This window comes from Biomphalaria glabrata, chromosome 4, assembly GCF_947242115.1.
Source record: "Biomphalaria glabrata chromosome 4, xgBioGlab47.1, whole genome shotgun sequence".
In the NCBI taxonomy this organism is placed as follows: Eukaryota; Metazoa; Mollusca; class Gastropoda; family Planorbidae; genus Biomphalaria; species Biomphalaria glabrata.
The window spans coordinates 4,212,215-4,235,698 of NC_074714.1; the positions used below are offsets into that span (position 1 = coordinate 4,212,215).

At 39.3% G+C, this 23,484-nt stretch overlaps 1 protein-coding gene across 3 annotated transcripts in view; it reads left to right on the forward strand.

Moving 5' to 3' along the window:
• LOC106066744 (uncharacterized) overlaps positions 1–23,484 on the forward strand; it is a 60,239-nt gene that overhangs the window by 33,332 nt on the left and 3,423 nt on the right. For 2 of the 3 annotated variants that reach the window (XM_056026586.1, XM_056026587.1), the window contains exon 2: positions 16,543–19,332. In XM_056026586.1, the coding sequence (XP_055882561.1) occupies positions 17,134–19,332 (2,199 nt within the window). In that variant the 5' untranslated portion in view covers positions 16,543–17,133. Of the gene's footprint in view, positions 1–2,213; positions 2,233–16,542; positions 19,333–23,484 lie in introns of those variants that run through there. The other variant, XM_013225817.2, reaches the window with a different exon arrangement.

Consider the following 23,484-nt stretch of genomic DNA (forward strand, 5'->3'; position numbering starts at 1 on the left):
TTTTTTCAAAATGTACCTGCACTCTTTCTTACGGTCACCTTTTGATAAGCTCCGATTTATGAGTGTGTCAATAGCCCATTAATGGGGGACAAAGTTTGTGTTGACTTTAGCCTACGACGTGTCGATCTAAAAACACGCGCCGGCTCGTCACTTTGTCGCCGGACGCGGAGCCGAAAGTGTCTACACGCACGGAGAAAGGGAGAGAAGCAGACGTGTATTTTTTTTTTGAGAAACATGTTTACAAATGAATGTTGGAAAGAGAAAGAGGAAAGTACTGTCACTAGAGAAAGACTTGAAGACAATATTAACAGGTGCTTAAAACACGGTTAGAACACTTTGATTGGACTGTGACATTAGTCCACACGAACGGCAACTTTTCTTGACTAACGCGACTGGGACACGGTCACGTTGACCTTATTGATTTAATAGATGGCATAGTGACCTAGTCATGAGGTCGCGATTCGAACCCTGATACAATGTTGTTTTATTTCCATTGTGAAATATCTAAGCAAGTCATTTGAACATCTGGGGAAATAGGAAAAAAAAAGCCATTTACTTTTTGAACTTTTAGTTGGAGAATAAAACTAAGGAACGAGCTAAAAAAGTTGTATTATAACTTTAAAACAGAACACTTTAGCCCAGCGGTTCTCAACCTTTTAGGCTCGGCGACCCCTTTTTACATCACTCACTCTACCGCGACCCCCCCCCCCCCCGCACACTCACACAGCGATTGAAGAATGGACAAAAACAATTCATTTTTTCACTGGTCTTAGGCGACCCCTTTTAAATCGTCAATCGACCCCCAGGTTGAGAACCCCTGCTTTAGCCGAACTTATTCTATATTATGATTAATAAATACAATTAATGGCTAGAACAACACTATTGTAGTTTTACAAACATGGAGGCAAGTCCACCAATGGGAAGATTTTTGTTTGTGATGCTATTTATACGGAAGCATTGATTATCAAGTTAATTTGATAAACAATGTGGGTACTTTTTACAAAGCTTTTATCAAATCACTCTATTTGGTAAAAAGTTTGTACACGTGATTTTTCCCACAACCTATCGCAAATCAAGCTGAAATTTTTGTACAGTTATTTTTTTTAAGTGACAACACAAGAATCAATATTAAAAAAAAAACACATTAATTATTTTATTTGGTATCTAGAATAAGGGAAAGAAATTGTACTTGATTGAAGTGGTGGTATAAGCTGAGTTTGTCCCCTTTGTAGGTCGTCGTCCGAGTCTTAGTGAACACAAACTTAAAAAATACGACGAGACTATAGAAACAATAGATACAATCTATACAATAGTTCATTTTTAGAAGCACCCCATTAGCAGAGCGGTTACAGTTTTTGCTTGAGAAGCTTTAGAAAGCTTGAGCCATGAGTTCATATTCAGGTCGTTCCCCTAATTTATTTTAATTTTTATAAATGCTTTTTTTATTTATTGTTGGTCTAAATCTATTACAAATTTAATTACCTCTTTCACATCGATTTCTTGATCTGTTTTGAGGTTTCAACGTGCTTTAAAAATGTAACAGGGTCTAAAACAAGCAAAAATTTTAAATGGTAAAGAAGAAACAAAACATACAATTATACAATAACAGTAGCGAGAAAAACAGCGACATTTTTTTTTACAGTTTTTTTTATACATGTTAGTGCGTGTGAGTACCAAGTGGCTACTTCGTTGACGTACACGTCTAAATTTCAACACAACACTAGCGTGCTAATTGGCCCATTGACCGTTCTATTCTATTCTGGCACGCAATTTGAACAAAGTCTGGCCAGTGTTTTCAGCCCCTGTGTGACGTCAACGTGACCTTTTTAACATATTGTTCACAGAGTAATTGAATGGATGGATCAATTGGCTTCTATCCCAAGCTCTCGAGCTAGAGTTCTCGTGCTGTAATCATGCTTGTATTGTTTTGCACATTGTTTTTAAATGTAAGATAATAATAATAAAATAATCTGTATAGAATACTCTATAACAGCAACAATAAAACGTTAGTAATTTTAATAAACTCTAAAGATACATATTTTAAAAAGATTTTTAAAAATTAGCTCTGTGAACTTGTAGGGTCGTGGTGGCTGAGTGGTAAGTGTCTTCGCTCCCGAGCCAAGGAGTCTCGAGTTCAAATCCTGGTGAAGAGTTGGATTTTAAGCTTCGGGATTTGAGAACTCCCCCTGAGTCTACACGACATGCCTGGCGTGCGAAGGGAAAGTAAATGAGGTTAGTTGTTGTGCTGGCCACATAGCAGATTGTCAATCGTCAGCCATAGAAACAGTTTGAGCATTAATTCACCTGTCCCAATAAATCGCAAGCTGTGGCTAGGCCAGGGGTCGGCAACCTTTTGAGTCGGAAGAGCCAAAATTGACAATTAACAAAATTTCAACGTTTCTAAAGAGCCGCAACATTTTTTTTCTTCCGAACTTTTCGTTCAGAATTCTTTAAACTGACGATGGTAGAGTGCTTTCGACAAGAAGCTGTTCAAAAACTTGATTAACAAATTCATGACCTCAACCACTTCGTCCGGAAATGTTTGGACACAAAGCGCTTCTTGGTCTAGTAATGCAGTGAAACGTAAAAATTTCATGGTTTAATTTTGCGTCAAAGAATCGTAGTTCCCCCTTTATTTTTTTGCTGTCATACTTCTGGCTCCATCAGTTGCTATTGAAACGATTTATTTATATCGATTTTATTGTCTTCAATGTATCTTCGCACGACCTTAGCTCTATCTTCTCCTAAAGTTTGTCACGAGTGCGGTAGCAATCATAGAAGTTCTTCTTTTAGAACTTGGGAAGACATATATCTGAGACAAAAAGGCCAACTTGTGCTGTGTCTTTTATGTCGTAAGACTCATCTATATCAAGTGATAAGGCAGAAGAACATTGAATATCTTCCACCTGCAAATATGTTACATTTCAAGACATGGAGAGGAGTGCGCTGAAAAGCGAGTACATGTGGTTGACAGACAGAATCGAATCAGAACAATTTTTTTAAAGTTTTTTTTTTCAATAAAATAAATAATATTTGCGCATGGAACTAAAGAGCCACAGCTTAACATCCAAAGAGCCGCATGTGGCTCGCGAGCCGCATGTTTCCGACCCCTGTACTACGGGGACCCTATGTCTACTTGTAAAACAGATGACAAGATCTAGATTGTCTTGTATAGATTACTTTGACTGCTTCCTCTACCAACTATGTTATGGTGACATAAAACAGGAGTTGTTTTCTTCACATTCAAAAAAAATGTTTTCAGAGTGTCAAGTTAGTGCCCTTTATAGATTTACTCTGGGGAGACAACTCCATATATTTTTTATTTCAGAATTTCATAGTAATTTCATAATTTTTTTTTCTTGCCTCAATCAGACGCTTCAGGGAATTTAACATGTGAAAGTGGACAATTACCGTTAACACATATAGATCTTCTAGCGGTGACCTAGCTGTTGGTAAAATCTTTAGTGTTAAAAGTCATGGTATTTTTTGTTTATTTTCCTAAAATGGAAAAAAAAATTTTTATTGACTTCCAAAATTTAAATTGTTTGTAAGTTATGACGCTATGAAGGAATCAAAATATAATATAAAAGTATATATTATGAGTTGGTAGGCAAGAAATAGTGCTAAGCTATTCATAAGTCAAAATGTAGAGCAGCGGTTCTTAAACTTAAATCTTCTCAACCTGTGGGTCGCGACCCCCATGGGGGTCGATTGACGATTTGCCAGGGGTCGCCTAAGAACATCGAAAAAATGGATTGTTATTGTCTATTCTTCTGTTGCTGTGTGTATGTGTGTGTGTGGGGGGGGGGGGGTCGCGGCAGAGTTGGGGATTGTAAAAAGGGGTCGCCGAGCCTAAAAGGTTGAGAACCGCTGCTCCAGAAGTAAAGATTTTACGCTCGCGCTGCTTTCCAGCGAGGAGTGTAGCAAGAGTGATATAAACTTTCAGTGAGTCAGGGGCACTTTCTAGTATTTGGAGCTCCAGAGTTGTGTTCTCTTGTCGCTTAGAGCACACAACTCATCCCCAATAAGGCAGGACAAGTTTCATCTTATCTTATATAACTCGAAAGATAAAGACAAAGAAAATTATACATGCAACGAGGGAGGTCAACCCCTGTTGACGGTGTTGGACCAAACCCGATAGGGCGTCCAATGCCCGATACATGGCAAGCCCTTCAACGCAAAGAAACCGACCCTAATTGGTACATGGAACGTAAGAACCCTGAACTAATGCGGTAAACTGGCCCAACTTTTAAAAGAGTTTGACGCCTACAGGCTGGACATCCTTGGGATTTGCGAGACGCGGTGGATATCACTATAAGTCGAACATAGAAGGGTCGGCACTGGCTGATTGCTGAGGAGCGTGTGTGTGTGTGTGTGTTTCTGTGGTAACGGTGGGAAGAGGTTAGCGCAGTGTTTCTCAAACTGTGTGCCGCGGCACATTAGTGTGCCGCCAAAGATTTGCAGGTGTGCCGCGGGAGTTTTTAGTCTGCCTACTATTGAATGTTTATTTTACGTTGCGATGACATCTCCACTTGCAATGACCAGTAGTAGTAGTGGATCTTTCCATTATGACGGAAAGGGGTGTTAGCTATTCAGGCTATGGAATTGTCCACTATACATATATTATTATAATGACTCAAATGTAGGCCGCCTTAGCAGACGCTCAGCAGTTCTTGAATTGGTAACGATAATAATAAGCGATGTGTTTCAAGTAAATTGGTTAGGTGTATGCTAATAATAACAAATTAATAATAAGCCTTATTCATTGTTATCCATGGAGAAATACGTTAGCAAGAATGAAACTGCGAAAGCGTTAAATGAAAAGCAAGGAACCAAACGAAGGTACAAAGAAGATTACACCAGATATGGTTTCATATCTTCTGAACCATTGCCATTCTGTCTGATCTGCAATGCAACTCTGTCGAATGAGACGCTTGTTTCAAGCAAATTGAAGAGACACTTGGAAACTAAATATCCAGCTGTAAAAGCGCAACCGAAGAAATACTTTTGAAAACATCAGGGCTCAACAAAATAAACAAGCTAAGACACTTACGAACTACCTAAAGCTGCCAGAAAAGGGATTGATTTCAAGTTGGATTTTCTATTCATGACGAGATCTGGTGGTTAATGTGACGTTTCTCTCTGATTTATTTGACAAATTAAATTCAAGGACCATCGGAAACCATCATCACTGCATCCTCAAACTGAATCATTTGGTGAAAAATTGTCTTTGTGGCAAAGTAAGATCTCGAAAGGAGTCTTCGACTGCTTTCCTACTTACAATGAATGTGCTTCAACTAAAGAAATCACCCCCGAAATTCTGGACACTTTGACACACTTGCAGTCAGCATTGTGGCATTAATTTTCAACACTTGGAAGTAATGAATATGGATTGGATGGGTCAGTTATCCATTTGGAAACAATGAAGCTACAAATTTGACAACCGAAGAAGCAGAGAAGCTCATTGATTTAAAGCAACGATGCCGTTCTTAAGTCAAGTTTTGCCGAGAAAAGCCTGGATGTGTTTTAGATTTCAATCAACAAGTTATATCATGCAATCAGTTTAAAAGCAATCAAAATAATTCTTCCATTTGCATCTTCATGGTTTTGTGAGTTTGGATTTTGAGCACTGACTGAAATCAAGTCTAAGAAAAGAGAGAGACTTCTTACAATAGACGATGAAATGTGAGTTTGTTTGTCGACTCTGGAGCCTCGATTAGATCACATTTGCTCTAAAAAACAGGCACACCCTTAACATTAAATATATTACTTAAAAACAGGTAATATTTTTTTTATCTTTTTATTTTAAAACAACTGTTGCTCTTCGTGGTGTGCCGCGAAACTTTTGTAGTTTTTTTTTACTGTGCCGCCAGACAAAAAAGTTTGAGAAACACTGGGTTAGCGACTGGTTGTGAATGATGCAAGATAAGCTGCACTGTCGTCAGCTTCTTGAGTAGAACAGACGACTCCAGATTGCCAGAGTGAAAAGACGTGTTTTTAGTAATGACCTAGTTTTGTTCAATGTACTATTTTTATAGTATTTCTAAAGTCTGCTATATTTCTTTCTTTCATCTCTCAAGTTACAACGTGTCCATAGTGTAATACAATGTTTTATTAAGCTTTGTCCACGAAGAAATTACTCAAGTAATTTCAAGTTTTACAAGGGAAAGTAAATGAGGTTAGCGGTTTAGTTGTCTACCAGCAGTTTGGTGCTACTAGTCAACGAGCGTTAACCACACTGATAATTAAATGCGATTGACATTCGATCAGGGGCGTAGCTAGGAATTTTTTATCGTTTGGGGGCCCCGTGGGCTAGACCTCTTTGGGGGCCCCTGCATTTTGCGTGATATTTAATTTTTAATGTTAGAAACACTTATTTGGAGGCCCCCCCCTCAAGTGTGGGCCCGGGGGGGGGGGATTTTCAAATTCTCCCCCCCACCTTAGCTACGCCACTGCGTTCGAGGTACATATAGCGCACGTACATCTGTCATAGGAATGATTGTCGTAAAATCACTTTTGTGTTAAAACTGTCACATAATAGCTTTATGAGCATGCATATACCAAGTACTTCGTGCTTCCCAGCGAATACACCATACATCAAATACATAATAATAATAATAATAATAAAAATAATAATACATCCAACAATGATGTGACAAGGACTCTACCCGTAGGGTCCGTTTTTGTCTTGCAAATGTTGTCCACGGTCAAAGGAACGATGCGCTTGCTCGACAAGACAAAAGTCGGGTGGAATCGCGTTAGCGGGGGGGGGGGGGGGACGTTTTGAAAGCTCTTCCACATAGAAAAAGAAACGGTGTGAGACAATCTTTATGCAGTTGACTCCCTTGAAAAATACAAAGTTTCTTCATTCTTTTTTATTTAATACAAGCAATTCATATTATCTCATCATTCTTTACATAGCAAACGCGCGTTTCATACAATTTCATCATTCCCAGTATACCCAGAAATACTCTAATTAGCTACTCTCTTAACAATCATCGTGATTTGCACTTTCTTCTTTCAGCACGTTTTGTGAAGCCTAATTATATACAGTGAAATATACACCAATATATGGGATAGCAAAGTGAAGTTCAAAATTTAATTTGTTTTTAAACATAGAGAATAAAACCAAAATTAAGTTTCACTTTTCAATATTCTTAAAATTATAAAAATTTGCTTTAATGTTAATAAATAGATTCATGGCTTTGACTGAAATTTTAATATATAGTGAATAGAAAAGACTGATATTGTTTTGACCAGTCGCTAATGCTCCTATATCTGGGACTATGGCTCTATAATTGATGAACTCCAGCGAGTATATTACAATTAACACTGTACTTGACCTATATACAGCTTCTCAATAACCTGAACAGTATTATATATATATATGGTCTGGACGTGGATGCGTTAACCTGTTTGTCCTGTGTGTTAGTGTAAATAAAACTGTAATCTGAATAAACCACACAAAAAAAATTATTGATGAACTCCAGCGGGTATATTACAATGAACAGTGTATTTTGATCATGAACTGAAAACAACTTCTCAATAACCCTTTCTCAATAGTATTATATGCTCGTATATCTGCGGCTATGAATTTATAATTGATGAACTGCAGCGGGTATATTACAATGAACAGTGTATTTTGATCATGAACTGAAAACAACTTCTAAATAACCCTTTCTCAATAGTATTATATGCTCGTATATCTGCGGCTATGACTTTATAATGGATGAATTGCAGCGGGTATATTACATTGAACAGTGTAAATGATCATGAACTATATACAATTTCTCAATATCCTTGACTGTTCAACGTCGATGCGTTAACCCGTTTGTCTAATGTGTTATTGTAAGGGAAAGTATATCTGAATAAACCAAAAAGAAAAATAAAAAAATAAATCATAATTATTATTATCATTATTATTATGAAGACTCAAATTAGGATTTATAACTACAATGCAATTCTAAAATTTTTTTCCTTGAAAAGAAATGGAACGCTTTCATCTCCCCCCCCCCCTTTTTATATTCTGTCATGACATCACTCGGAGCGTTTCACAGTTTGAGAACCGCTGGTGTAGAGAGTTATTTGGTTCCTACACTCCTGATACTCACGATAAATGAAGTCTAAGACTCGACTGTCTTTTCCTTGATTTCACCCATCCGGTACATATATACACCACGATACACCCTCTCTCCCTACTGCGCCCTTTTCTGCGTCTCATGCACCCCTGCGCCCCCGTTTTATTTTTCCCCACGTTTCAGCAGACCCCTGGCTCACTGGGTCGTACTGACAGAGATGCAATCTTTGTTACTGCCACTGTCTGAGTCATTATCTCTGTGTTTTCCAGCACTATGTTATCTCTCTGTATGTCTTAACATCGGTTCAGTTTGTCAGCACAACGTGGCTGCTGAGACCAAGGTCTGGGATATAGAGACTTTTTTTTACCACTCCACTCTTTTCAAATAGTTTGTGAGTAACCTTAACAAAAAGTAATTGTGCTGGCCACATAGCATCATAGCCTTGAAGTGAAAAAAAGTTCCCCTTTCAGACCTTGTGGTTTATAGGGCAGATGATGTAAAGGTCATATGTTTCTGTGGCCTACGGTTAATGAGGGTGTCATGTGGCCACACAACGACCAACCGCCTTTACTTTTCCCCAACTAACATCAGGTACCCGTTAGAGCTGGTAGAAATTAAAAAAAAACCCAGTCTTCACCAGGATTCGAACCCGGGTCCCCCGGTTCGCAAGCCAAGCGCTTTACCGCTCAGCCTTTGAAGTTTACAATAAGAACGATCTTCTAGTTTCCACAATCAAATGTAATCTACATAGTTAATTATCTACCTTTTGACAGTAACCTACCATCCACTATCTCACCAACTAAGTCAATGACTCTGCTTCCAGTACTTGTATTTAGAAAAGCTTATTAAACCATCCCTCAATGTATGTGATTAAATTCAGCCAGTAATGAGCTCGATAAAATACCCCGTCTATTAGTGTCTAATGAGTTTTGCTTCATTTAGCCAATTGTAAGTCCCGATTTCTCGTGCCTTGGCATGCATAATGGAACTCCGTAAAGCAAGTGTAATTATAGCCTTGAAGAAATCGTTACTGCCAATAGGAATGTCTTTGAATGCCAAGTCTGTCAATTTTCTAACACGAACACACACACACTTCTATAAGTATAGACAGACTCACATACACCTAACGCAAGTGCACACACATGGAAGCTGGCATTTCTTCTACCTTAATTGTATTTACACAGTAAGACTTCCAAAACCTGGAGACCTTGGCAAAGGTCCATTACTTAAGTATCGCATCTAAATCCATTAGTTAAGTATCACATCTAAGAAGCACAGTTTACAGTTTCATCGTCGAAATGTGGAAGAAGGCGTGAGTGGCGTAGTGGCATGAGCCACCTGGCTACCCGAGAAGGCTTGTGTTCAAATCCTTGATGGAGACTAACATTTTTAATATCGATTTCCAATTTGAGCTTCACTGAAAACTTCTTCCAGATGTCTTCAGATGTCTTCAGACCTGCGTGTCTACAAAAGCGATTGAACGAAAAGCAGAGTCAGACTCCATGTGAGTAAGGGCTTGAGAGGCTTAATCAGAGGCGTGGCTAGGGTGGGGTCAATGAGGGGGAGAATGTGAAAATCCTCCGGGCCCCCACTTGAGGAGGGCTCCAAATGAGTGTTTTTTTTTACATTAAATATAAAATATTACGCTAAATGCAGCCAAACAGGTCAAGCCCACGGGCCCACAAATGATGACAAATTTCTAGCTATGCCACTGGGTTTAATTCATCTTTTCCGTAAGCCCTGGACAAAATTCCTGCGGGAGCATGCTTTATTATCTTTGAGACGTGGTATACAAACAAATATACATACCATCGTCTCATCTGTGGTCCCTTCTGTGGCATAGGCCACCCTTCCAGATCGCGGCGCCATGTATTCCTGGGCCGTCCCCTCTTCCTCTTTCCTTGGAGGTTCCAGGTTAGGGCTTGCCTTGTTATGTTGGATGCAGGCTTGCGAAGGGTGTGACCTATCCATCTCCAGCATTTCTGAAGGATATCTACTTCAATGGGCTGCTGCTTTGTTCTTTGCCAAAGTTCCTCATTCGAGATCTTGTCAGGCCAGTGGATCATAAGAATCTTCCTCAGACAGCTATTGATGAATACAACATTAAAGATATATAAAGATAACACTTGTAAAATGCAGTGTGAAACTAGACGAGACCCTTATGAGTAACGACCCATTTTTTATTTTAGTTATCTGAGTGACCCATGGCTTCATTAGTCAACTTTGTGTCATGCAGCTATACAGAGCTAGAACCTTCGAAGATATCGACTACATTAGAGAGATACCACACATTAACAGGGGAAGATAACACGGTAACTTGGCTACAGAATGTTTTTTTTTTACCCCATTACATCTGACAACTCAAATCTTACAAAGATAACTTTAATCTGCTGAGGTGATGCTACACTTTGATGACCATCATGTTTTTCTGCCTTTGAACCCTATTTCAACTTTTGGAGTAAACGCCTCTGGCCCAGTAGAGTAACCTTGGTAATCCGTGGTAATTATATGTGACAGGCCTGGCTTTCAGACTTCGACAGATTACTCAGAAGATGTTTTGAGATTCTTGTACGGGTGCATTAGATGTGTTTAAAACTACTTATGAACAAGACCTACACACCGACAAGATGTAAGAACTAAGTCCAGACCGTTAGATACTTGAATAAAGTTAAATACATAAAGTCGAGTTTCTGTCCGTAATTAGACGTTGTCACCTTGAAGTCCTAACACCAACTAAGTAATGATAGCATATATAAACTAAAATCCACTAATCTGTCACGTCACTAAATTTTGCGTTCAAAGGCCATCAACTATTGAGCGTCTCTATACTAACTGTCTAACAGTGATACGTCCCCACTCAATTTATAATAATAATAATAATAATAATAATAATAATAATCTTTATTATCCGTAAGGAAATTTGTCTTACAATTTGTGCATTACACCAAACAAAAAACATTATAACTATAACTATCAATAAACTTTAAAGTTGAGAGTGGCAAATTGATTGTATGTATCAGTACATTTATAAAGGCAAGCTCATTATTATGTACCAGTATGTTTTGGGTGTGTTTGTATGCGCGCGCGTGCATATGCGTTTCCAAGGTAACAGCGGGAAGAAATTAGCAATGGGTTTTAGGGCAGTGCAGAATGATGAAATCACAATAGGGTCTGTCGTAATTCAAATGTGAATAGATGAAGACAAATCAGAGACGGCAAAGAGCGAAGATATGTATTTGTATTGTGAGTTAGATTCTGTTGAAATAGTTTATATTATTACTATTTGATTTATATCCAATCTTTAGTGTAATCTGTGCTTATTGTGAATAAAAGTTACAACGAGAAGACGTTTGATCAAGTAAGATTAAGTCTACTCAAAACATAATACGCTTCCGTCGGTTTAGTTGCACTAGCTGTTTGGAGCTACAATCCAACGACCGACCAACCACATACTTGTATTATGTATTTATAAATGCATGCATTTTCTTTAAAAACTCAAAGTGTTTTTACACTCCGTTGGGTAACGACTTCTTAAAAATAATAGTGTCATGACCCTGAGTAGGATGGCTGCCTTGTCGTGCGGTTTGCGCGCTGGACTGTCGTTCGGACTTATCAATAGTCCCGGGTTTAAACCCTGCCCTCTCCTATCACCCGTCGTCCTGCTGGAGGTTTGGACTAGGAAGTAAATTATCTTCAACTCTGAAGGAACATCCGAAACATGTAAAACATTTTACAAACATTATCAAATTGTAGGCCTACGTTTTCTTGTAAGTAATTAACAGCTATCTTTCCATGGCCACCGTAGGTCTCTAGTAGTCATGGGCCCGGGAGCAATGAACCCTTTCGTTCCCTGGTTGCCACCCCTCTGCTCTGGGTAATGAGATACTAGTAATACTACTGCCTCTACCTATCAGTTACTTAAAGCACTACAGACGGCACGTGTGGTGACCCCGTTGTTTGGTAAACTCAAACAAGGACATCGATTTGTTTGTACACACAGGTGCACACTCATTAACTAGGTTTTAGCAAATGAGCCAGACAGTCTATTAAACAACACTTTACCCTGTACGTAAGCTTACAACTGATCATATACATAAGAATGAAGGCCTATGGGTCTACGAAATTATTATAATTCTATCATTTCGTTATGTTTGAGCTTGGAAAAGGCAATCGTTCTTAAGGATTCTGAGAATTCGCTAAGCACAGAGATAGATAGATAGATAGATAGATAGATAGATAGATAGATAGATAGATAGATAGATAGATAGATAGATGGATGGATGGATGGATGGATGGACGGACGGACGGACGGACGGACGGACGGACGGACGGACGGACAGACAGACAGACAGACAGACAGACAGACAGACAGACAGACAGACAGACAGACAGACAGACAGACAGATAGATAGATAGATAGATAGATAGATAGATAGATAGATAGATAGATAGATAGATAGTAAGATAAATAGATAGATAGATGGTCCAAACAGAAATTCAAATTAAAAATTGATTTACTGGGTCCCAATGTGGAAAATAACTTTATAATGATTTTTTTTGTTCAGAAAAATAAAAAAGTTCCTTGTAATATAGATTTTGTTATGACAAAAACTAGACCATGGAGATACAAAAATTTTCTTGAATATTTTATGCTTTAATTAAGCAAAATATCTTAAGAGGATAAAACATTATCTCTCACTATTCCATCGAGCCCTGTTTTGTTGTGTTCTGTTCGGTTTTGCTGTAGATGTTTATAAAATATTCACACAGACGAGGCTTACATGGGAAGACAACTGATGGTAACAGGATTACAGTGCTTATCTCTCCTTGATAGTAATTAGTGCAGAACGGAGTCCGGTGTTTCTTGACATTTGACTCTGTCCAAAAACTATTTAAAAACTTTTGTACATTTACGAGACCCTACGTCCAACCAGCCAAAGAAAAATAAAGATATCACCTCCTCTAGTCTAACTCCGTATGGGTCTCCTTCAGTCATAGAACGACAATGGTTCATCTCTCAAGAGTTCCCTTAAAGCAGCAGTTCTCAACCTTTTATGCTCGGCGACCCCTTTTTACAATCCCCCACTCTGCCGCGACCCCCCCCCCACACACACACATACAACAACAGAAAAGAATAGACAAAAACAATCCATTTTTTCGATGGTCTTAGGCGACCCCTTTCACCTAACCCTTAGTCAGTTGGACCGTTGGGGCATCACACAAGATCTGTTAACCGTCTTTCTCCATTCCTCTGTCCTTTGCCTTGGATAGAATTTCTTCACTTACAGGCCTGTCCATTCTTTGATGTTGTCTTCCCACCGCTTTCTCTGTCTGTCTCCTCTTCTTCTTCCTAGTACTGTTCCCTGAAGGAAGGTCTTTGCGAATCTTGTGCACCTTGTGATGTGGCCATAGAGTTTGAGTTTACGTTTTTTTTTTTTTTTGTCAATGGTTAGCAGGTTATCATGAGGTCCAATTGCATTATTAAACTGTTTCCAATCTCTTCATTGGGAGTCCCTGAGAAAAAAAAATCAGAGCTCTTGAGCTAAACTGTGTCCAACCCTGAGAATCTTGAGCTCTTGATCTAAACTGTGTCCACCACTGAGAATCTTGAGCTGTTGAGCTAAACCGTGTCCAACCCTGCGACGCTGCTGATCCCAAAACTGGTGTCTAGATATAATTCTAGAAAACTAAATGTAGAGTCTATCTTCTATTAGGTGATCTACATCGCGTTTCTTCCCTTAGGGTCCAGTTCTGAGGAAGCTGCCATAAATTGTTGAGATGCCGTCTATTGGGATTCGTTTTATATCCTTCTGTTACGAGATTACGCGAAATATGCAAATTGATTGGTGTGGGAGGAAGCGGTGTCACCTGTTTTTTTGTTTGTTTTACCATTGTCACTTAGAATACAATGTGGACAGTACATTGACTTTACCCACTGTGTAAAGTTGATACAAAATGTAATCAAGCTCTCAACTTAAAAATCCCAGCATATTACATGATTCGACTTTGAGACTTTTGGTTCGGGAGCTAAGCGTTATCCAATCAACCATCATGCCTGTTACAATTTAAAAAAAAAAATCAATTGAAACATTTTTTTTTTACTTTAATCCCTTTCTGACATCTACAGTGATAATTTTTGTTTAAATACATTTAGCTTCTTCGGGGGGAAATGTTTCTCATGAGTAGCTTGTCGTTATAATTTATTTAAGAGTCTATATCTGTCGGTGTTTATATAATATCATCTCCTTCTAATCATCAAGTTCTTGTCATTTTTGTGTCAGACAATTTTTTTGTTTGAAAAATATTGGTTTGACCTTTAAGTTCGAGATTGGTATGTCCCTTCAAAACTTATCCTTCATTGGGCCACCACTCGCATCCACCACTCACATCCACCACTCGCATCCACCACTCACATCCACCACTCACATCCACCACTCGCATCCACCACTCGCATCCACCACTCACATCCACCACTCGCATCCACCACTCACATCCACCACTCACATCCACCACTCACATCCACCACTCACATCCACCACTCACATCCACCACTCACATCCACCACTCACATCCACCACTCACATCCACCACTCACATCCACCACTCACATCCTTGACTCACACCCACCACTCACATCCACCACTCACATCCACCACTCACATCCACCACTCACACCCACCACTCACATCCACCACTCACATCCACCACTCACATCCACCACTCACATCCACCACTCACATCCACCACTCACATCCACCACTCACATCCACCACTCACATCCACCACTCACATCCACCCCCACCTCTATCCCTCCCCCTTGCTTTACTCCAGACAATAATTGTTATTCGAATTTTTTTTTCCTGGAGCATCTCTGGGTCATCTGAGGTCAAGTTATTTACTGGTGAATCAAGCTGGGCGGTCACAAGAGAAACTTTTCGCGCACTGGTGAACACACCCTTGTATTCAAACAAAACACACACACACACACACACACGTAAACACATATCCACACATCTTCCGTTGTGCCAGATATAACGTTTCTTGTGTTGTCAGACACAGCGAGTCTCCCAGTGAGTTGGTCAGTCTGTTCATGATGTAGACAAACAATTTCAGCATTAGCTCAGGTTTTTATCTCCCCCTCCCCCCACCCTTTTGCCCTCCCTGGCCAGCCTTTCCTGCTTTCATTCAATTTTTGTTGTATTCTTCCCACTCTTAAAATCGTAAAGTAAACGCCCCGAAGTGACCCCTGCGGAGGACAACTTGGTTGCCAGGGACCGTAGCAGTGTCAGTGGACGAAGAGAGATAAAGAAGGGAGGCAACTCTTTTCATCCAAGGAGCCGTAACTCTGTTTCTTATAGACGAGGTGATTCAAATACCGATAAATGGATTTCTAATAAAATTAACTGGTGTAATTAATACGAACTTTACGCAGAGCAACTGATTAACTACCTATATATGCATTAACATGACGGTGTTTTGTCATGTTTTTTTCCACACTTTTTTTTTACAAAGCTTGTATCAACTCTCTGTCTGTCTGGTACAAAATTTTTATAAGTTATTACAATTACTACACTTATACCATTCTCGAATCAAGTTGAAACATTTCACAATTATTCATTGTCGATGGCAACACATGAATGAATTTTTTAAAAAATCGACCATTTAGTTAATTAATTGGTGATAATTTATTAATTTTGCTTTACATAAATAAAGGAAGATAAATCTTGCTGTATTAAGAAATGTAGCAATAGATGTGCGGTTCTTTCCCTTCTATAAGATTACTAATGTTAACGTTTCCTTTTAAACTGAATAATAAAATACGATTGATTGTAACACTTCATATATTCGACCTTCACTTGCAACTTTATTCCTAAGATAAGATTAGACTGTGATTCACGCATGTCCTGTCTCCTCTTGTCAGTAGTATCTGTGTACATGTGTGTATGTGTGAACAGAGTTTTGTCCTGGTGTAAAGAAGTGTGTGTGTTCACTATAAGCGTACGGAGTAAGGAATACAGCCGTTAAGAAACGAAGAACATTTATGCATGAAACAAGATACCAATTTCAAGTTCACTCGTTGAATCCACCAGTTGCATTTGTGCCCCATACAGGTCAATGACACACAACGATACATATAGAGGAGTGGCTCAACCAATGGGCAACGGGAAACACAGGCAGAGCCATGTACAAAGAAATAACATGCCTAACAAACTAGACAGTATTAACTTCCTCCCCCGCAAAGAGCAATCTACAATCTTTTAACATAAAATAAATGACATAAAATAATTACATAAAATAAATTACATAAAAATCTATCCATTGGAAAATAATATGAATATAATCTAATGAAACAAAATCAAAATAATTTGTATGCAAGTGTTAGTCTCACCTTAACTCTACTTAATTAATTGAGTATTTATCACTTTGGAATGTTAGTAACAAAATATTTATTTTTCTTGACCAGGTTATTTGACCCAGACAACTTCAGATATTCCACCAACTCATATCAAGCCGTTTGACTAAACAGGTTAAGATATTCCATCAACATTCATCAAAGCATTGGCCAAGATGGAGAGATTTGTCCTAATTTTTACTTACTAAAATCGTCATTGTTTGGCATTGAAGTCACACTATAACAGTACTGTATAACTTTATACATGTATACGAAGAAGCCATACACAAAACACTCGTTTGTAGTAATTGCGTCTTGTGACAGATGTCTTTCAGAAGGCTGTAGCGTTATCTGTGATGGCTTAGCACAGGAGGGGGGACTACTCTATAATTAGCCTTGAGAAGTTATCTGCAGTTATCTTTCTGCTTCGAGAGCATTAAAATTTGTGACTTTGAATTCGGATTGTATGTAGGTCAGACCTAACAGTAACCCCAGATAGAAGGGAGCTAACTTCTGCTAATTCGTACGCCTAAAACAGATATGAGTTATAGAGTGTAGACACGACCAGTACACTGATTTATCATGTGAAAATTATGTTTATACAGGCGTACATCTTCAGCAGTGCACATATACATTCTGTGACAAGACTGATACTAGATCTACATGTTTTTGAGCGGACGCAGTGAAATGGCTGACCGGAATTTTTTTCCATGCCTTTTAATTTTAACCTGTTGGATTGTCGAACCTACCGAAACTTTTAAAAGCCATTTATATTCAAATGACCAAAACTCGATCAAAGACAAATCATTTGGGCATCATTTTATAATAAAAGGTCATAAACAGATGATTGACACTGAAAGGGCAAGTTCGTTTTTATCACATTCAAATGATTTTAAAAAATCCGAGACGATTGTCAATCATTTTTTACACGGTGTCAATGAAGGAAAAGAAGACCATGATAAAATTTCTTCTCACGATTTAGTGTCGAAGAATGAAAACATTGCTAATACAGAGACACCGTCTTCGAAACTTCGTGCCGAGCACGAGAAGTTCATGGACCCCAAACGCTTGATTAAAGCAGGCACTGCACGCAAGGGAGATAATCTACACCGGTTGCACTCTGTAACCCAAGGCAGACGATCTGATAGAAAGCATGAGAGAACGCTAGGAACGACAGGAAGGCAAACAGAGGAAAATGGGACTAATAAAGGATCCAGGACACGGATCCGGAAAACGCTAACAAATAGCAACGGAATGTCGAAAAATACTTTTTCCAGTTATCTACAGAGAGGTTCAGTCTCAGATCGTGTTTCAGTGGCAGACGCGACCGGTAGGCGGAGCAAGCGTAGCGGTGAACATTTTAACGACTCTTCTTCTCTCGATACGGCAACGGATATCAATGGGGCCTCTGATAATGCCACGGACGTAACTCCTACCAATGCCAGCAGGGAGTTAATCTCGACTTCACTCCCATGGTTGGAACACGTTGATAATAGCACCGAGGCTCAATTAAAGCCGGGTCATGAGACGGACGGTCCGAGTGACGAGTTTAGTCATTTAGTGACTGTGAGTACCACACTGATGACTACTTCAGCTAACGACCTCGTTACGACATCCGGCACCACGGAAACAGAGTCGGTTGGTCATCTCTCAGCGGTCAGTCTCAACGGGTCAGAATTAGTCTCTGATAACGGAGACGGCATTCACGCGGAGCATGACAATGCAAGCGTTACGGGGGCGTCGTTAGACGAAGAGCATGCATTCAGCACAACAGCATCACCAACTGTCGCAACAACTCTTTCAACAACATCAACACACACAACCACATTTACAACAACAACACAAGAAACAACTACACAAACAGAAGCCACACCAACAACTATTAAAACTTTGCCGATTGTTGCAGAAACAGAAGTAGAGACGTCAACTCCCATCGCATTGACGTATGAACTAACGTCTGCACGTAGTGAGCCGACCGAAAATATCACCGCTAGCGACACCGACGTGATGGCTGGAGTCATATTAGAGGCGACAACAACAATGACATCTGCACATACTGTCTCTCAGGATTCAGAGGGGACTATCTCGGAACCAGCTTCAGAGAACACCACAACTGCCGCCGGAACAACGCCAGACGATACTAAAATAGAAGACAGTCGCCTTGACATTGATGATGACGTCAGTGTGTCAAACGTGACAGAACCCGTGATATACGTCACGCTGTTCACAGAATCCCCGAGAAAAAGCGAAACCACTCATGCAGAGACAGCATCTACCGCATCCTCTGAGGCATTATCGACTGAGTCATCTACCTCAATCTCTACTTCCACTCTAGCGCCAACAACAACAGAAGAGATTGACGAGTACCCTGATGAAAGAGACGAGTACACCGACTCTTTACTGACCCCGGCTGACCCCATCAGAGAAAGCACCCAGCAGCCCGACGCCAATTCCACCAAAACAGCCGAGGTAACCGTCCCTGAACGGGGACTCCACTGGGGCCTCGCCAAGCAGACTTGGCAGTACGCCTGGGAGATCCACATTTACACCTTCGGGGCTCTCTTCGGCCTCCTGGCGCTTTACACTGTGGTGAGCGGTCTCCGGCTGTCCTGTCTGCAGGGCATGCTCCCGAGGGGGTACTTCCTGTTCATCAACGCCCTGATGTTCTTGATGTGTTCCACCAGGTGCTTCTACATGATGTTTGACGGCTACAACTCCGACTTGACCTTTCACTCCAGTCTAGACTACTTCATGTACAGCATCACCTTCCCTTGTCTGACGTCAGCATTTAGCCTTCTGGTCCTGGCATTTCTCAAAGCCACTAGCCTGCAGTTACTAAGACCAGCCATACAAAATATTGCAGTAAGTAACTAATCAGAGTTATCTTTTAAAAATCTTAATTTAGTCTCACCAATGTTTGTGTATGTGTGTGTCATATTTGTTTTAAATCTCAAGTTAGTATCATCAATGTTTGTGTGTGTGTGTCATATTTGTTTTAAATCTCAAGTCAGTATCATCAATGTTTATGTGTGTGTCATATTTGTTTTAAATCTCAAGTTAGTATCATCAATGTTTGTGTGTGTGTGTGTCATATTTGTTTTAAATCTCAAGTTAGTATCATCAATGTTTATGTGTGTGTCATATTTGTTTTAAATGTCAAGTCAGTATCATCAATGTTTGTGTGTGTGTCATATTTGTTTTGAATCTCAAGTTAGTATCACCAATGTTTGTGTATGTGTGTGTCATATTTGTTTTAAATCTCAAGTTAGTCTCACCAATGTTTGTGTGTGTGTCATATTTGTTTTAAATCTCAAGTTAGTCTCATCAATGTTTGTGTATGTGTGTGTCATATTTGTTTTAAATCTCAAGTTAGTCTCACCAATGTTTTGTGTGTGTGTCTGCCATATTTATTTTAAATCTCAAGTTAGTCTCACCAATGTTTGTGTGTGTGTCATATTTGTTTTAAATCTCAAGTTAGTCTCACCAATGTTTGTGTATGTGTGTGTCATATTTGTTTTAATTCTCAAGTTAGTCTCACCAATGTTTGTGTGTGTGTCTGCCATATTTATTTTAAATCTCAAGTTAGTCTCACCAATGTTTGTGTATGAGTGTGTCATATTTGTTTTAAATCTCAAGTTAGTCTCACCAATGTTTGTGTGTGTGTCATATTTGTTTTAAATCTCAAGTTAGTCTCATCAATGTTTGTGTGTGTGTGTGTCATATTTGTTTTAAATCTCAAGTTAGTCTCATCAATGTTTGTGTGTGTATGTGTCATATTTGTTTTAAATCTCAAGTTAGTCTCACCAATGTTTGTGTGTGTGTCATATTTGTTTTAAATCTCAAGTTAGTCTCACCAATGCTTGTGTATGTGTGTGCCATATTTGTTTTAAATCTCAAGTTAGTCTCACCAATGTTTGTGTATGAGTGTGTCATATTTGTTTTAAATCTCAAGTTAGTCTCACCAATGTTTGTGTGTGTGTCATATTTGTTTTAAATCTCAAGTTAGTCTCACCAATGTTTGTGTATGTGTGTGTCATATTTGTTTTAAATCTCAAGTTAGTCTCACCAATGTTTGTGTATGAGTGTGTCATATTTGTTTTAAATCTCAAGTTAGTCTCACCAATGTTTGTGTGTGTGTCATATTTGTGTTAAATCTCAAGTTAGTCTCACCAATGTTTGTGTGTGTCTGGGGGAAGGACTATGTCAAGAACAAAGGGGGGTAACTTTCAAATTAATTTATTACACCGTGTACTTCGACAAAAAAAAAACTTTCTGCATTTGGAATAAACTTTCAAAATTCCTTTTATATAATTTTTAACCCCTTTAAAAAACTTTATAAATGACTTTAAAACCAAGCCCATGAAATATGATTACTTTCTTTCGATTCACCATATAGGGTAATAATAATACATCTTTCACTAACTAGATTCACTACTAGGCATGTACTGTACTGACACCATCAGTTAACTCTGCACACTTCTGTTTTAGTATTGTTATATTACGCAAATCATGATTTTGCCTTTTCATTTAAAGATCCTATTTTCGTTTTATAATTTTTTTGAAGAATCTCAACACAAAGAATCTTGCCTGTTTTAACTTTAATTACTGGTCCCGAAAAAGGTTATTTAGACTTGTGATGGTCTGTTCAAAAAACACTTGACCGACATACTAGTGGTTGTTGTCCAAATTGAGGCTGGGAGGTGGCTGGCTGAGTGGTAAAGCGTTTGGATTTTGAACTGGGGTCCAGGGTTTGAATCCTGATGAAGATTTTTTAAATTTCAGTATCTATAGGGCGCCTCTGAGTCCACTCAGCTCTAAACCTTACATTAGTTGGGGAAAATTAGTTGGTCGCTGTGCTGGCCACATGACACCCTCGTTAGCCGTGGGCCACATCATCATCTGCCCTATAGATCGCAGGGCCTAAAATGGAATGTTTATGGTCGGCTAAGAGTTTATCTGACTCTTATGGACTCCTATTTGTTTGAGGGGGAATAGACACACAGTACCTTCTACCAACCTAAACGGAGGCTTTTGTAAATGTTTTGAGGTTAAAGATAAACTATATCCTATCCCGTAGGACGACGGGGGATGGCAGCAGGCAGGGTATGGACCCGGGACCGTCGAAACAACCAAACGACAGTTCATCGCGCACACCACAATACCAGGCAGCCATTCAACTTTCTTGAAGAGAAATAATTTGACCTGAACAAGATTGACGAAACTAATAATGCACAAAATCGGATTTACTTTTTCTCCTTGAACTTCTTGAATGCAAAGAAATGTGGTAGTGTTTGCAGTTTTGATGCGGAGACCATGGCAGTCTGTGAAGCCTTAAAAGTCATTGACTCTCAACTTGGCGAGGGACATTTGAGAGCAACACAGATTGTTGTGGTCACTGACTCAAAATCTGTACTACAGGATTTGTAAAGCCCCGTACCATGGCCCCTAATATCAACACTGTCATCATGGCTTCACATAACATTAAACAACGCTATGGCATCCCTGTAATTATGCAGTGGGTACCGAGTCACATAGGTGTGACTGGCAACACTATCGCAGACTCTTTGGCCCACCAGGGAGGGCAAATTCCACCCAATGAACAGGCTGTAAGCTTTCATCAAGCCCTGGCTATAATACAAAAAACAGAAATGGAAAAGTGGTTTGAGTGCCCGTGGAGTCTGGGAGTGCATGAGGCGCCCTGACCGCACTTCCCCGTGGTGGAGGCTGTCCAGGCCTGAGCAAGCTATTATAGCACAGTGCAGGACAGGCCACTGTCCTGTTGGCTCATATTTCTCGCGGCTATGGCCAAATTTTGATTCACGGTGCCCCCGCTGCGGGGAAGAAGAGGAAACCGTGCCTCATATTCTGTTTGACTGCCCCAGACTTGCTGATCTCCGTCTCGACAGGTCTGGGTAACCCAAAATTCTCGACCTGTATGGCGACATTTATGCACTACGCAAGACAGCAGGGTTTCTGTCCAGGGCTTTTGCAAGAGAGGATTTGAGCCTCTCAAGCCCTCACTCAAATGGAGTTTGATGATGATGATGATGATGCAAAGAAATAAATTCATATATTTTGTGAACTTATTGATGACATAGTTTTTGTTCAGAATTCAACCAACAGCTCTTCTCTCTGGTACAAAATCTTCTAACATACGGAATAACTTGTTGGCAAGGCAACGCCTCATCTAAACTGTTGCGACGTCTAGAAAACATCATTAAAAAAAGCATAAAAAATTACACTCACAACATTACCACATTTAAAGGAACTTTTTAAGCAAAAGTGCCTAAGAAAAATTGAAAAAATCATGGAAGACAACGGCCACCCGCTCCATCAGAACTACGTCAGGTCGTCGCGAAGTGGGCGACTGCTGTCAATCAAAACAAGAACGGAGCAATACAAAAACTCGTTCGTACCCCACTCGGTCAGACTCTATCACCGCCACTCATTGATAAGGGAACATGAAATGCACCAAGATACCTGTGTGTAGTCGCTGAATGAACTCTTTATGTTGTCTGTTGTATTTATGTGTATTTTTCTGTTGTGTTGTCTTTATATGAGAAATGATTCCTTGTAATCACGACAAATTTCCGTAAGGATCAATAAAGCAGTCTTAGTCTTAGTCTTAGTCTTACTTTATGGAAGTAAAGAACAACATTATATATGTGAAGATAACTTTTGACACAGAGTAGTTTAGATTGTTATCTCAGTGGATAGAAAGTCGCACTAGTAACGCGAATGTTCTGGATTCGATCATCATACTGGCCATTTTTTTAATCTTTTCTTTTCGACGAAAAATAAAATAAGAATTTTTAGTCTACAATATTATTTGAAGATAAAATAGGAGCTAAATTTTAAAAAATCTATTACTTTTTTTTCAGCAATATATGAAAATTCATTAAAATAGTTTCCATAAATTTTTTTTTTAAATTTCATTTTGAGCTTCACTGAAGCATCAGAGATATAAGAGTTGGACACTTTTTGGGGGATCCTGAAAACAGCATAACTAAAATA